The 13,000-nt window shown below is 48.6% G+C and overlaps 1 protein-coding gene across 2 annotated transcripts in view; it reads left to right on the top strand.

Annotated features, from left to right (window-relative positions):
- Positions 1-6,034: 6,034 nt before the first annotated feature.
- Positions 6,035-13,000, top strand: part of TMEM141 (transmembrane protein 141) — a 52,619-nt gene continuing 45,653 nt past the window's right edge. The window contains exons 1-3 of one of the 2 annotated variants that reach the window (XM_063938800.1): positions 6,035-6,125; positions 6,416-6,482; positions 8,414-8,497. In XM_063938800.1, the coding sequence (XP_063794870.1) occupies positions 6,072-6,125; positions 6,416-6,482; positions 8,414-8,497 (205 nt within the window). In that variant the 5' untranslated portion in view covers positions 6,035-6,071. The other variant, XM_063938799.1, reaches the window with a different exon arrangement.

The raw sequence follows: 13,000 nt of genomic DNA on the forward strand, positions 1-13,000 counted from the left end.
AGGCATGTGGGACTTGTGGATGGAGCCCTTAATTTGCTTAACAAGGATTCACGGGTGGTCAATCTGTTGAAATCAGAGCACTACATTTTGGCCACCGTGCTCGATCCTAGATTTAAAACCTACCTTGGATCTCTCTTTCCGGCAGACACAAGTCTGCTGGGGTTCAAAGACCTGCTGGTGAGAAAATTGTCAAGTCAAGCGGAACGCGACCTGTCAACAACTCCTCCTTCACATTCTCCCGCAACTGGGGGTGCGAGGAAAAGGCTCAGAATTCCGAGCCCACCCGCTGGCGGTGATGCAGGGCAGTCTGGAGCGACTGCTGATGCTGACATCTGGTCCGGACTGAAGGACCTGTCAACGATTACGGACATGTCGTCTACTGTCACTGCATATGATTCTCTCCCCATTGAAAGAATGGTGGAGGATTATATGAGTGACCGCATCCAAGTAGGCACGTCACACAGTCCGTACTTATACTGGCAGGAAAAAGAGGCAATTTGGAGGCCCTTGCACAAACTGGCTTTATTCTACCTAAGTTGCCCTCCCACAAGTGTGTACTCCGAAAGAGTGTTTAGTGCCGCCGCTCACCTTGTCAGCAATCGGCGTACGAGGTTACTTCCAGAAAATGTGGAGAAGATGATGTTCATTAAAATGAATTATAATCAATTCCTCCGTGGAGACATTGACCAGCAGCAATTGCCTCCACAAAGTACACAGGGAGCTGAGATGGTGGATTCCAGTGGGGACGAATTGATAATCTGTGAGGAGGGGGATGTACACGGTGATATATCGGAGGATGATGATGAGGTGGACATCTTGCCTCTGTAGAGCCAGTTTGTGCAAGGAGAGATTAATTGCTTCTTTTTTGGTGGGGGTCCAAACCAACCCGTCATTTCAGTCACAGTCGTGTGGCAGACCCTGTCACTGAAATGATGGGTTGGTTAAAGTGTGCATGTCCTGTTTATACAACATAAGGGTGGGTGGGAGGGCCCAAGGACAATTCCATCTTGCACCTCATTTTTCTTTAATTTTTCTTTGCGTCATGTGCTGTTTGGGGAGTGTTTTTTGGAAGGGCCATCCTGCGTGACACTGCAGTGCCACTCCTAGATGGGCCCGGTGTTTGTGTCGGCCACTAGGGTCGCTTATCTTACTCACACAGCTACCTCATTGCGCCTCTTTTTTCTTTGCGTCATGTGCTGTTTGGGGAGTGTTTTTTGGAAGGGCCATCCTGCGTGACACTGCAGTGCCACTCCTAGATGGGCCAGGTGTTTGTGTCGGCCACTAGGGTCGCTTATCTTACTCACACAGCTACCTCATTGCGCCTCTTTTTTTCTTTGCGTCATGTGCTGTTTGGGGAGTGTTTTTTGGAAGGGCCATCCTGCGTGACACTGCAGTGCCACTCCTAGATGGGCCCGGTGTTTGTGTCGGCCACTAGGGTCGCTTATCTTACTCACACAGCTACCTCATTGCGCCTCTTTTTTTCTTTGCGTCATGTGCTGTTTGGGGAGTGTTTTTTGGAAGGGCCATCCTGCGTGACACTGCAGTGCCACTCCTAGATGGGCCCGGTGTTTGTGTCGGCCACTAGGGTCGCTTATCTTACTCACACAGCTACCTCATTGCGCCTCTTTTTTTCTTTGCGTCATGTGCTGTTTGGGGAGTGTTTTTTGGAAGGGCCATCCTGCGTGACACTGCAGTGCCACTCCTAGATGGGCCAGGTGTTTGTGTCGGCCACTAGGGTCGCTTAGCTTACTCACACAGCTACCTCATTGCGCCTCTTTTTTTCTTTGCGTCATGTGCTGTTTGGGGAGTGTTTTTTGGAAGGGCCATCCTGCGTGACACTGCAGTGCCACTCCTAGATGGGCCCGGTGTTTGTGTCGGCCACTAGGGTCGCTTATCTTACTCACACAGCTACCTCATTGCGCCTCTTTTTTTCTTTGCGTCATGTGCTGTTTGGGGAGTGTTTTTTGGAAGGGCCATCCTGCGTGACACTGCAGTGCCACTCCTAGATGGGCCCGGTGTTTGTGTCGGCCACTAGGGTCGCTTAGCTTAGTCATCCAGCGACCTCGGTGCAAATTTTAGGACTAAAAATAATATTGTGAGGTGTGAGGTATTCAGAATAGACTGAAAATGAGTGGAAATTATGGTTTTTGAGGTTAATAATACTTTGGGATCAAAATGACCCCCAAATTCTATGATTTAAGCTGTTTTTTAGTGTTTTTTGAAAAAAACACCCGAATCCAAAACACACCCGAATCCGACAAAAAAAATTCGGTGAGGTTTTGCCAAAACGCGGTCGAACCCAAAACACGGCCGCGGAACCGAAACCAAAACCAAAACACAAAACCCGAAAAATTTCAAGTGCACATCTCTACTTTTAAGTTGAATTACTGAAATAAATGAACTTTTGCATGATATTCTAATTTTCTGAGTTTCACCTGTATAAAGAGGTGTGTTGGCTGTCATTGTCTCCTGCTGTCGCCTCTAGCCTGCCCTGTTCCCTACCTATTTTCCGAGCCTGAGTCAGGGTGCATACCCTGCAACTGTACCTTTTTTTGGCCGGTACAGTACCGTTTTTTTATGGTCTGTACCGACCAAAGAGGGCTTTGTATCAATTTTTTTCTCACTAAGGCCCTCATTCCGAGTTGTTTGCTCGCTAACTGCTTTTAGCAGCATTGCACACGCTAGGCCGCCGCCCTCTGGGAGTGTATCTTAGTTTAGCAGAATAGCAAACGAAAGATTATCAGAATTGCTAATAAATAATTCTTTGCAGTTTCTGAGTAGCTCCAGACCTACTCACAGATTGCGATCAGCTCAGTCCGTTTAGTTCCTGGTTTGACGTCACAAACACGCCCTGCGTTCGGCCAGCCACTCCCCCGTTTCTCCAGACACTCCCGCGTTTTTCCCTGACACGCCTGCATTTTTTAGCACACTCCAAGAAAACGCTCAGTTACCACCCAGAAACGCCCCTTTCCTGTCAATCATTCACCGTTCAGCAGAGCGACTGAAAAGCGCCGCAGAATCCACAGCAAATCTGCTAAGTTTTTAGTTAAATAACTAAGCGCATGCGCACTGTGGCCCTCAGTCCGAGTTGTTCGCTCGCTAGCCGCTTTACGCAGCAGTACACATGCTAAGCCACCGCCCTCTGGGAGTGTATCTTAGCTTAGCAGAATTGCAAACGAAGTATTCGCAATATTGCGAAAATATTTTTCTGTGCAGTTTCTGAGTAGCTCGAGACTTACTCTTCCAGTGCGATCAGTTCAGTGCTTGTCGTTCCTGGTTTGACGTCACAAACACACCCAGCGTTCGCCCAGACACTCCACCGTTTCTTCAGCCACTCCCGCATTTTTCCCAGAAACGGCAGCGTTTTTTCACACACTCCCATAAAACGGACAGTTTCCGCCCAGAAACACCGACTTCCTGTCAATCACACTACGATCACCAGAACAAAGAAAAAACCTTGTAATGTCGTGAGTAAAAAATACCAAACTTCTTAGCAAATTTACTTGGCGCAGTCACAGTGCGACCATTGCGCATGCGCAATTAGCGGAAAATCACTGCGATGCGAAGAAAATTACCGAGCGAACAACTCGGAATGAGGGCCAGTGTGCCTTGTGCATGCGCAATTAGCAACAAATCGCAGCATAGCAAAAATCGGCAATGAGCGAACAACTCGGAATGACCCCCTAAATCTCCATAGAAAGTATAGGAAAGATGCCGTGACCACGCCCCTTTTCAAAATTCATACCGGTTTCCGAGTGTTCAATGTTGGAGGGTGTGCAGCCAGTGTGCATCCCTTCTGCTTCTCCTCCTCCCGCTCTTCGGCTGCCAGTAGTGACCTGTGGGAAAGGGGTAGGGGTGGGTGGTCAACAGAGCCGGCCCTAACCAATATGATGCCCTAGGCAAGATTTTGGCTGGTGCCCCCTAGCACCACCGCTGGTTCCGCCTCTGACCTTGTACCTCTTTCCCAGCACCATCACCCCTCACCCATAGCAGTCCTTATTTTGGTGTTTGTACCCCCTATATTTTAAATATGAACAGTTCGCACATTTGGCGCACAACCCAAAAAGGGGTGTGTTTTTGCTGGCAAGGGGCTTGGCCACACAATAGTAACCCCAATTCCAATTACGCCACACAGTACTGCACTTTATTCACATTTGATCATGCGATAGTTTCTATAATTCATATTACATCCCACAGTAGTATCACTTTACTTATAAACGTTACTCCCCCCAGTAGAGCCCCTTATTCACATTACATCACACTGAATTGCTCCTTATTCACATTACACCACACCCTATTGCTCTTTATTCACATTAGACGACACAGTAGTGCCCTTTTCTATATGCAACACCACATAGTAGAGCACCTTAAACACATAATGCCACACAGTAATACCCCTAACACATATGAGACACATTATTAATGTCCTTATAAACATAATGTGCCTTACACATTATGACAACCTTTATTAATGCCCTTTTACACATAATGTTCCTTACACATATGCCGCACATTATTAATGCCCTTATACACATAATGATACACATAGTGCCCCCTACACATTTGCTGCACATTATTAGTGCCCCTATACACATAACGACACATACAGTAGTACCCTGTTACACATATGCCGCACATTATTAATGCCCTTATACACATAATGACACACATAGTGCCCCTTACACATATGTTGCACATTATTAATGCATTTTTACATAACACACATAATGATCCTTACACATATGCTGAACACTACTGCACAACCAACCCACTCACATGCACATAGCACTCACACTGCCACTAACACTGTGACCTCTGCCTCTGATTGGATACAGATGTGTCCTCATAAATCTTGCCTCAATGCTAATGTCGGGCACATTTTTTAATGAAAATGCATCTTATTTGCATTGCTATGTGGCTAGGGTGCACAAGCAGCTTCTGCTGATTAAAATGATATGCGGCATGCCTATATACTGTGTGAGACTGTGGCTGTATCTGCATATTTAATGCTACACACAGAATATAGGCATGCCGCATATCGGCCCTCATTCCGAGTTGATCGGTCGCAAGGCGAATGTAGCAGAGTTACACACGCTAAGCCGCCGCCTACTGGGAGTGAATCTTAGCTTCTTAAAATTGCGACCGACGTACGCGCAATATTGCGATTACAAACGAGTTAGCAGTTTCTGAGTAGCTTCAGACTTACTCTGCCTGTGCGATCAGTTCAGTGCTTGTCGTTCCTGGCTGACGTCATAAACACACCCAGCGTTCGCCCAGGCACTCCCACCGTTTCTCCGGCCACTCCTGCGTTTTTTCCGGAAACGGTAGCGTTTTCAGCCACACGCCCATAAAACGCCTTGCTTCCGCCCAGTAACACCCATTTCCTGTCAATCACAATGCGAACGTCGGAGCGATGAAAAAGCCGTGAGTAAAATTACTTTCTTCATAGTAAAGTTACTTGGCGCAATCGCAGTGCGAACATTGCGCATGCGCACTAAGAGAATTCTCACTGCGATGCGATGAAAATCTCCGAGCGAACAACTCGGAATGAGGGCCATCATTTTAATCAGCAGAAGCTGCTGATGCCCATAGGTATATCAAATGCCCTAGGCAATTGCCTAGTTTGCCTATGCCTATGGCCGGCTCTGGTGGTCAACAGTGTGCCCTCTTTTTCGGCGCCCGGAGCTCGCGCTCCACTGGAGCCATCTTTGCTACACCCCTGTTCTAATATGATGTATTTTAAATAAGTGTAATAAAAGTTAGATTAAAAAATGATTGTGCACCCAATACAGACCCCCTTTTTCTTTCCCCAATCACAGGTCTATATGGGCTAGTGTGGCACTGGCAGGAACTAATTTATAAACGCCACGAAGAAATTTCTACATACACAGTCTGCCTAATTAGATAAAACACACAGACAGATCGCTGTTGCCTTCCATTGACAACATGGTTGCTGGCAGTCCGTCCTCCACGCCAGCTGGTGGCGCTGCAGATAAACGTTATACAGTATGTTGAGCTAACTTGCCGAAACCAGGAAGTGCTTAATATCTTGCAGCAACCCCACCACCACCATGGTTAATGTGGGTCTCACCCGAGTGGATGACGCTGTGGCAGCTAAACATCCAGTGTGTGATTCTATTAGTCACCGTGTGTATAGCAGCCGCATGTTCTGCCAACTGACTGTCAGTGGACATACAGCGTTGAGTTTATGCTTTGTAGAAATACAAGTCAGTAGTTCCCTGTCAACTAGAGGTCAATGTGGTATGCGGGGACTTGTAGTGCCACAGCTACTTTCATGAAATTGACCACCAGCGCTGTGTTTCACCTGTCATACTGTAAAAGAATTGGGTTATAATGTTTCTGAATTGGTATAAATGTGTAGTGCGTGTGGATATTAATGTGCCATTTCTTCCAGGGCTTGCCAGGATATACTGCCTGCCAGTCACAAGCCTTTATGAAGGGTGTTGTGACTTTCATTACAGGTAATAGCATTGTTCTGCCAACAATCCCTCTAGTGATTTTCAATTTCGGTACCCAGTTGCTCCCCCTAGCAGCCCATGTTGTAAGGATATCTATGCTTGAGAAGATATGGGTGATTCAGATGCACTAATTAAGTCAGCTACTCTGAAACACTGGCTATCCATAAAACCTGTACTGTTAGGGCTAAAACACACGCGCCGGCTTTTACCGGCCGTGAAAAAGCCGGATGGCTTTTTCCCGTGCCGGTATTGTAGTTATCAGTGTGAGGGGTAGGGGCCTTTCACACTGCACGGCCCCGGCCTGGCTGCCAGGTTGCAGCCGGAAATATCCACTGGAAGGTCCGGCTGCCGGGCCGGGGCCGTGCCATCTTTGAAGGTAGTGGACCGTGTGTGTGAAGGGGAGATTTCAGACACAACGGTTTTTTCCCAAGCCGTGTCTGCTGCTGCACATTCGCACAGCATCACACACGGTTTAAAGCCGTTGTGTGTGAAAGACTCTGCCGGATGGCAAAAAGCCGGACAAAGTTTGTCCGGCTTTTTGCCATCCGGGAGAAACTGCCGCGTGTGTTACAGCCCATAGGGGCTTGAGGACCTGGAGTAGGAAAACACTACTGACTGAGCGCTTCCTAAGCAAAACTAAAACTTTACCCTTTAGTTTTGGGTAGATGGCCGGCGAAGAAGGGGAGTGCAACGAAGCCCCTAGCGGGCCCGCTGCGCTCGCTACGCAGTGGGCTCTATGGTTTGGTGCGCTCACCACAGGTTCTATTTCCACTCTATGGGTGTCGTGGACACCCACGGGTGGGAATAGTCCCTGTTGGTTGGCATGCCGACCGACAGGATTTTCAAGGGTCGGGATCCCGGCGTCTACTGATAGCCGGTTACATAACCGCATCCTCTTTACCCAATTTGATACAATTTTATTTCTGTGATATTAGCCCTGTTGAGGACACCTGTGGTATTTGTGTTCGGTATCTCATTTATGTGTCACTTGCCCTGCATGTTAAGGGGGGTACACACTGAGCGATAATCTAAGCAATCTGACTAGATTGCTTAAGGGGGGTACTCACGGGAGAGATGTGTGCTGAGCGATCTTAACACAGACCGCTCAGCACACATCTCTCACCCCGCTCAGCACAGCGCGATGTGCTGAGCGAGGGGGAAAGCCGACGGGGGGCCGCTCACTTCACACAACGGTGAAGTGAGCGATCCGCTAGATTGAGCCTGCATGCAGCTCAATCTAGCATCGGCGATAGCGATGCGCGGGGTGCGCATCGCTATCGCTGGAGGGCATACACACGGCAGATCCGTGCTTAAAATCTAAGCAATCTAGCAAGATTGCTTAGATTTTAAGCACGGATCTCTCCGTGTGTACCCCCCTTTAGATTTTCAGCAAGATCGCTCCGTGTGTAGCCCTAACAGCGATAGCGATGCGCAGCCCCGCGCATCGCTATCGCTGCTGCTAGATTGGCCTGCATGCAGGCCAATCTAGCGGGTCGCTCACTTCACCCGCTGGGTGAAGTGAGCGGCCCCCCCGTCTCCCCCCGCGCGCTCAGCACAGATCGCGCTGTGCTGAGCGGCGGGAGAGATGTGTGCTGAGCGGTTCGCTCAGCACACATCTCTACAGCATCGGGCCGTGAGTACTGGCCTTTAGTTTAGTACGGCTAATTTGTCAAGACCAATTTAAATATTAGTCCCACTTTACATTCATGGAAAATGACTTAACATTGCTCATTTTTGCTTGCACCTCAAGAGAAATCTACAGCTATTATAAATGCTCACTTCATCAGATGTCTGTTTTTTAGGATGCTTATATAAGCACAGATACATAGTGATGTATATTATATATCTATTATATCTTATAGAACACTTAGCAGATGTACCGTAAACAGATTATTTAGCAAACTGTGTTAACATTTGTATGTCTTTGCTACCAGGCACAGGTGGAACGCTATTGATCCAGTCTATGTTGGGGAAAAGGCTGCCTTATCCTATGCAGTGGAGAATACTCATATCTGTGGGTAAGGCAGTAAATGGATGCTGATAAGATCTTGTGGAATTAAAATAAAGTACTATGAGGCAATGGTTCTCAGAAAATGCTACTAGGCCCAATCAACCAATTTTTTGTCAACCTTTATTACATGTAGTAATTTTGACCGTTTTTAATTAGAGATGAGCGTGTTTGGTTTTACTCTGATTTACTCAGATTTACCCGAATCTCCTTATTGGCTATCGGACGTCACGTGTTTTGGTTAACCAATAAGAAAAATCCAGAAAATAAATGGCGATAATTCTGGCGTAAAGAACCGAGTAAATCCGAACCCGCTCATCTCTATTTTTAATATGTTTCACTTGTGTTTTATTGTGTTCAAATCTGACCAACAGGGGGGCCAAATCAGAGAAATGACCTGTGCGTTGACGCATTGTCGTGATGATAGAGCCATGACCTGTGTGTTGTCGTGTTGACTGAGCCATGACCTTTACGTTGGTGTATTGTCGTGCTGATAGAGCCATGACCTATGCGTTGGTGCATTGTCGTGCTGACCGAGCCATTACCTGTGTATTGTCATGCTGACCGAGCCATGACCTGTGCGTTGGTGCATTGTCGTGCTGACCGAGCCATGACCTGTGCATTGTCATGCTGACCAAGCCATGACCTGTGCTTGGTGCATTTGACCAAGCCATGACCTGTGCGTTGTCATGGTCGTGCTGACCGAGCCATGACCTGTGCATTGTCATGCTGACCGAGCCATGACCTGTACGTTGGTGCATTGTCATGCTGACCGAGCCATGACCTGTGCGTTGGTGCATTGTCGTGCTGACCGAGCCATGACCTGTACGTTGGTGCATTGTTTGCTGACCGAGCCATGACCTGTGTGTTGGTGCATTGTCGTGCTGACCGAGCCATGATCTGTGCTTTGGTGCATTGTGTTGCTGACCAAGCCATGACCTGTGTATTGTCGTGCTGACCGAGCCATGACCTGTGCGTTGTCGTGCTGACCGAGCCATGACCTGTGCGTTGGTGCATTGTCGTGGTCGTACTGACCGAGCCATGACCTGTGCATTGTGTTGCTGACCGAGCCATGACCTGTGCATTGTGTTGCTGATCGAGCCATGACCTGTATGTTGGTGCATTGTGTTACTGACCGAGCCATGACCTGTACGTTGGTGCACTGTCATGCTGACCGAGCCATAACCTGTACGTTGGTGCATTGTCGTGCTGACCGAGCCATGACCTGTGCGTTGGTGCATTGTCGTGCTGACCGAGCCATGACCTGTGCTTTGGTGGATTGTGTTGCTGTACGAGCCATGACCTGTACATTGGTGCATTGTCATGCTTATCGAGGCATGACCTGTGATTTGGTGCGTTGTCGTGCTGACCGAGCCATGACCTGAGCATTGTCGTGCTGACCGAGCCATGACCTGTGTTTTGGTGGATTGTCGTGCTGACCGAGCCATGACCTGTGCGTTGCTGCATTGTCGTGCTGACCGAGTAATGACCTGTGCGTTGGTGGATTGTGTTGCTGAACAAGCCATGACCTGTACGTTGGTGCATTGTCATGCTGACTGAGCCATGACCTGTGTGTTGGTACATTGTTTGCTGACCGAGCCATGACCTGTACGTTGGTGCATTGTCGTTCTGATAGAGCCGTGACCTTTGCGTTGGTGCATATGTGTAAACACTGGATTAATATTCCCTCACTTATTTCCTTTTTATAAGGGTGTTTCCACAGTTATGGGTCACCCTGTATATTAACTCCCTGATAAATATGCACTTGGTGGACAAGCACTTCTGTATTGCTGTGCAAAGGCTAACATGAACTGAGTGAAAATAAAATGTGGCTTTTGATTTAAAAAAATAAAAAATTCACCAGTTTTTCTCTAACGTCCTAAGTGGATGCTGGGGACTCCGTAAGGACCATGGGGAATAGCGGCTCCGCAGGAGACTGGGCACATCTAAAGAAAGCTTTAGGACTATCTGGTGTGCACTGGCTCCTCCCCCTATGACCCTCCTCCAAGCCTCAGTTAGATCTTTGTGCCCGAACGAGAAGGGTGCACACTAGGGGCTCTCCTGAGCTTCTTAGTGAAAGTTTTAGTTTAGGTTTTTTATTTTCAGTGAGACCTGCTGGCAACAGGCTCACTGCATCGAGGGACTAAGGGGAGAAGAAGCGAACTCACCTGCGTGCAGAGTGGATTGGGCTTCTTAGGCTACTGGACATTAGCTCCAGAGGGACGATCACAGGCCCAGCCTGGATGGGTCCCAGAGCCGCGCCGCCGGCCCCCTTACAGAGCCAGAAGGCAGAAGAGGTCCGGAAAATCGGCGGCAGAAGACGTCCTGTCTTCAACAAGGTAGCGCACAGCACTGCAGCTGTGCGCCATTGCTCTCAGCACACTTCACACTCCGGTCACTGAGGGTGCAGGGCGCTGGGGGGGGCGCCCTGAGACGCAATAATAAACACCTTGGATGGCAAAAAAATGCATCACATATAGCTCCTGGGCTATATGGATGCATTTAACCCCTGCCAGAATACATAGAAAAACGGGAGATAAGGCCGCCGATTAGGGGGCGGAGCCTATCTCCTCAGCACACTGGCGCCATTTTCCCTCACAGCTCCGTTGGAGGGAAGCTCCCTGTCTCTCCCCTGCAGTCACTACACTACAGAAAGGGTTAAAAAAGAGAGGGGGGGCACTAATTACGCGCAGTATTAAAGATACAGCAGCTATAAGGGGAAAAACACTTATATAAGGTTATCCCTGTATATATATAGCGCTTTGGTGTGTGCTGGCAAACTCTCCCTCTGTCTCCCCAAAGGGTTAGTGGGGTCCTGTCCTCTATCAGAGCATTCCCTGTGTGTGTGCTGTATGTCGGTACGTTTGTGTCGACATGTATGAGGAGAAAAATGATGTGGAGACGGAGCAGATTGCCTGTAATAGTGATGTCACCCCCTAGGGGGTCGACACCTGAGTGGATGAACTGTTGGAAGGAATTACGTGACAGTGTCAGCTCTGTATAAAAGACAGTGGTTGACATGAGACAGCCGGCTACTCAGCTTGGGCCTGTCCAGACGTCTCATAGGCCGTCAGGGGCTCTAAAGCGCCCGTTACCTCAGATGGCAGATATAGACGCCGACACGGATACTGACTCCAGTGTCGACGGTGAAGAGACAAATGTGACTTCCAGTAGGGCCACACGTTACATGATTGAGGCAATGAAAAATGTTTTACACATTTCTGATAATACGAGTACCACCAAAAAGGGGTATTATGTTCGGTGAGGAAAAACTACCTGTAGTTTTCCTGAATCTGAGAAATTAAATGAGGTGTGTGATGATGCGTGGTTTTCCCCCGATAACAACTGATAATTTCTAAAATGTTATTGGCATTATATCCTTTCCCGCCAGAGGTTAGGGTGCGTTGGGTAAAATGGTGGCTTCCTACGAAGCAATCCCATTCGGCAGATTCCACGCAAGAACTTTCCAGTGGGACCTGCTGGACAAATGGTCCGGGTCGCATCTTCAGATGCATCAGCGGATAACCCTGTCACCAAGGACAAGGGTGTCCCTCCTGTGGTGGTTGCAGAGTGCTCATCTTCTAGAGGGCCGCAGATTCGGCATTCAGGACTGGGTCCTGGTGACCACGGATGCCAGCCTGCGAGGCTGGGGAGCAGTCACACAGGGAAGGAATAGCCAGGGCTTATGGTCAAGCCTGGAGACATCACTTCACATAAATATCCTGAAGCTAAGGGCCATTTACAATGCTCTAAGCTTAGCAAGACCTCTGCTTCAAGGTCAGCCGGTGTTGATCCAGTCGGACAACATCACGGCAGTCACCCACGTAAACAGACAGGGTGGCACAAGAAGCAGGAGGGCAATGGCAGAAGCTGCAAGGATTCTTCGCTGGGCGGAAAATCATGTGATAGCACTGTCAGCAGTATTCATTCCGGGAGTGGACAACTGGGAAGCAGACTTCCTCAGCACGACCTCCACCCGGGAGAGTGGGGACTTCACCCAGAAGTCTTCCACATGATTATAAACCGTTGGGAAAAACTCGACAGGTATTGCGCCAGGTCAAGGGACCCTCAGGCAATAGCTGTAGACGCTCTGGTAACACCGTGGGTGTACCAGTCAGTGTATGTGTTCCCTCCTCTGCCTCTCATACCCAAGGTACTGAGATTGTTAAGATGGAGAGGAGTAAGCACTATATTAGTGGCTCCGGATTGGCCAAGAAGGACTTGGTAACCGGAACTTCAAGAGATGCTCACGGAGGATCCGTGGCCTCTACCTCTAAGAAGGGACCTGCTCCAGCAAGGACCCTGTCTGTTCCAAGACTTACCGCGGCTGCGTTTGACGGCATGGCGGTTGAACGCCGGATCCTGAAGGAAAAAAGGCATTCTGGATGAAGTCATCCCTATCCTGATCAAAGCCAGGAAGGATGTAACCACAAAACATTATCACCGCATTTGGCGAAAATATGTTGCGTGGTGCGAGGCCAGTAAGGCCCGACGGAGGAAATTCAACTGGGTC

This window comes from Pseudophryne corroboree, chromosome 9, assembly GCF_028390025.1.
Source record: "Pseudophryne corroboree isolate aPseCor3 chromosome 9, aPseCor3.hap2, whole genome shotgun sequence".
Lineage (NCBI taxonomy): Eukaryota > Metazoa > Chordata > Amphibia > Anura > Myobatrachidae > Pseudophryne > Pseudophryne corroboree.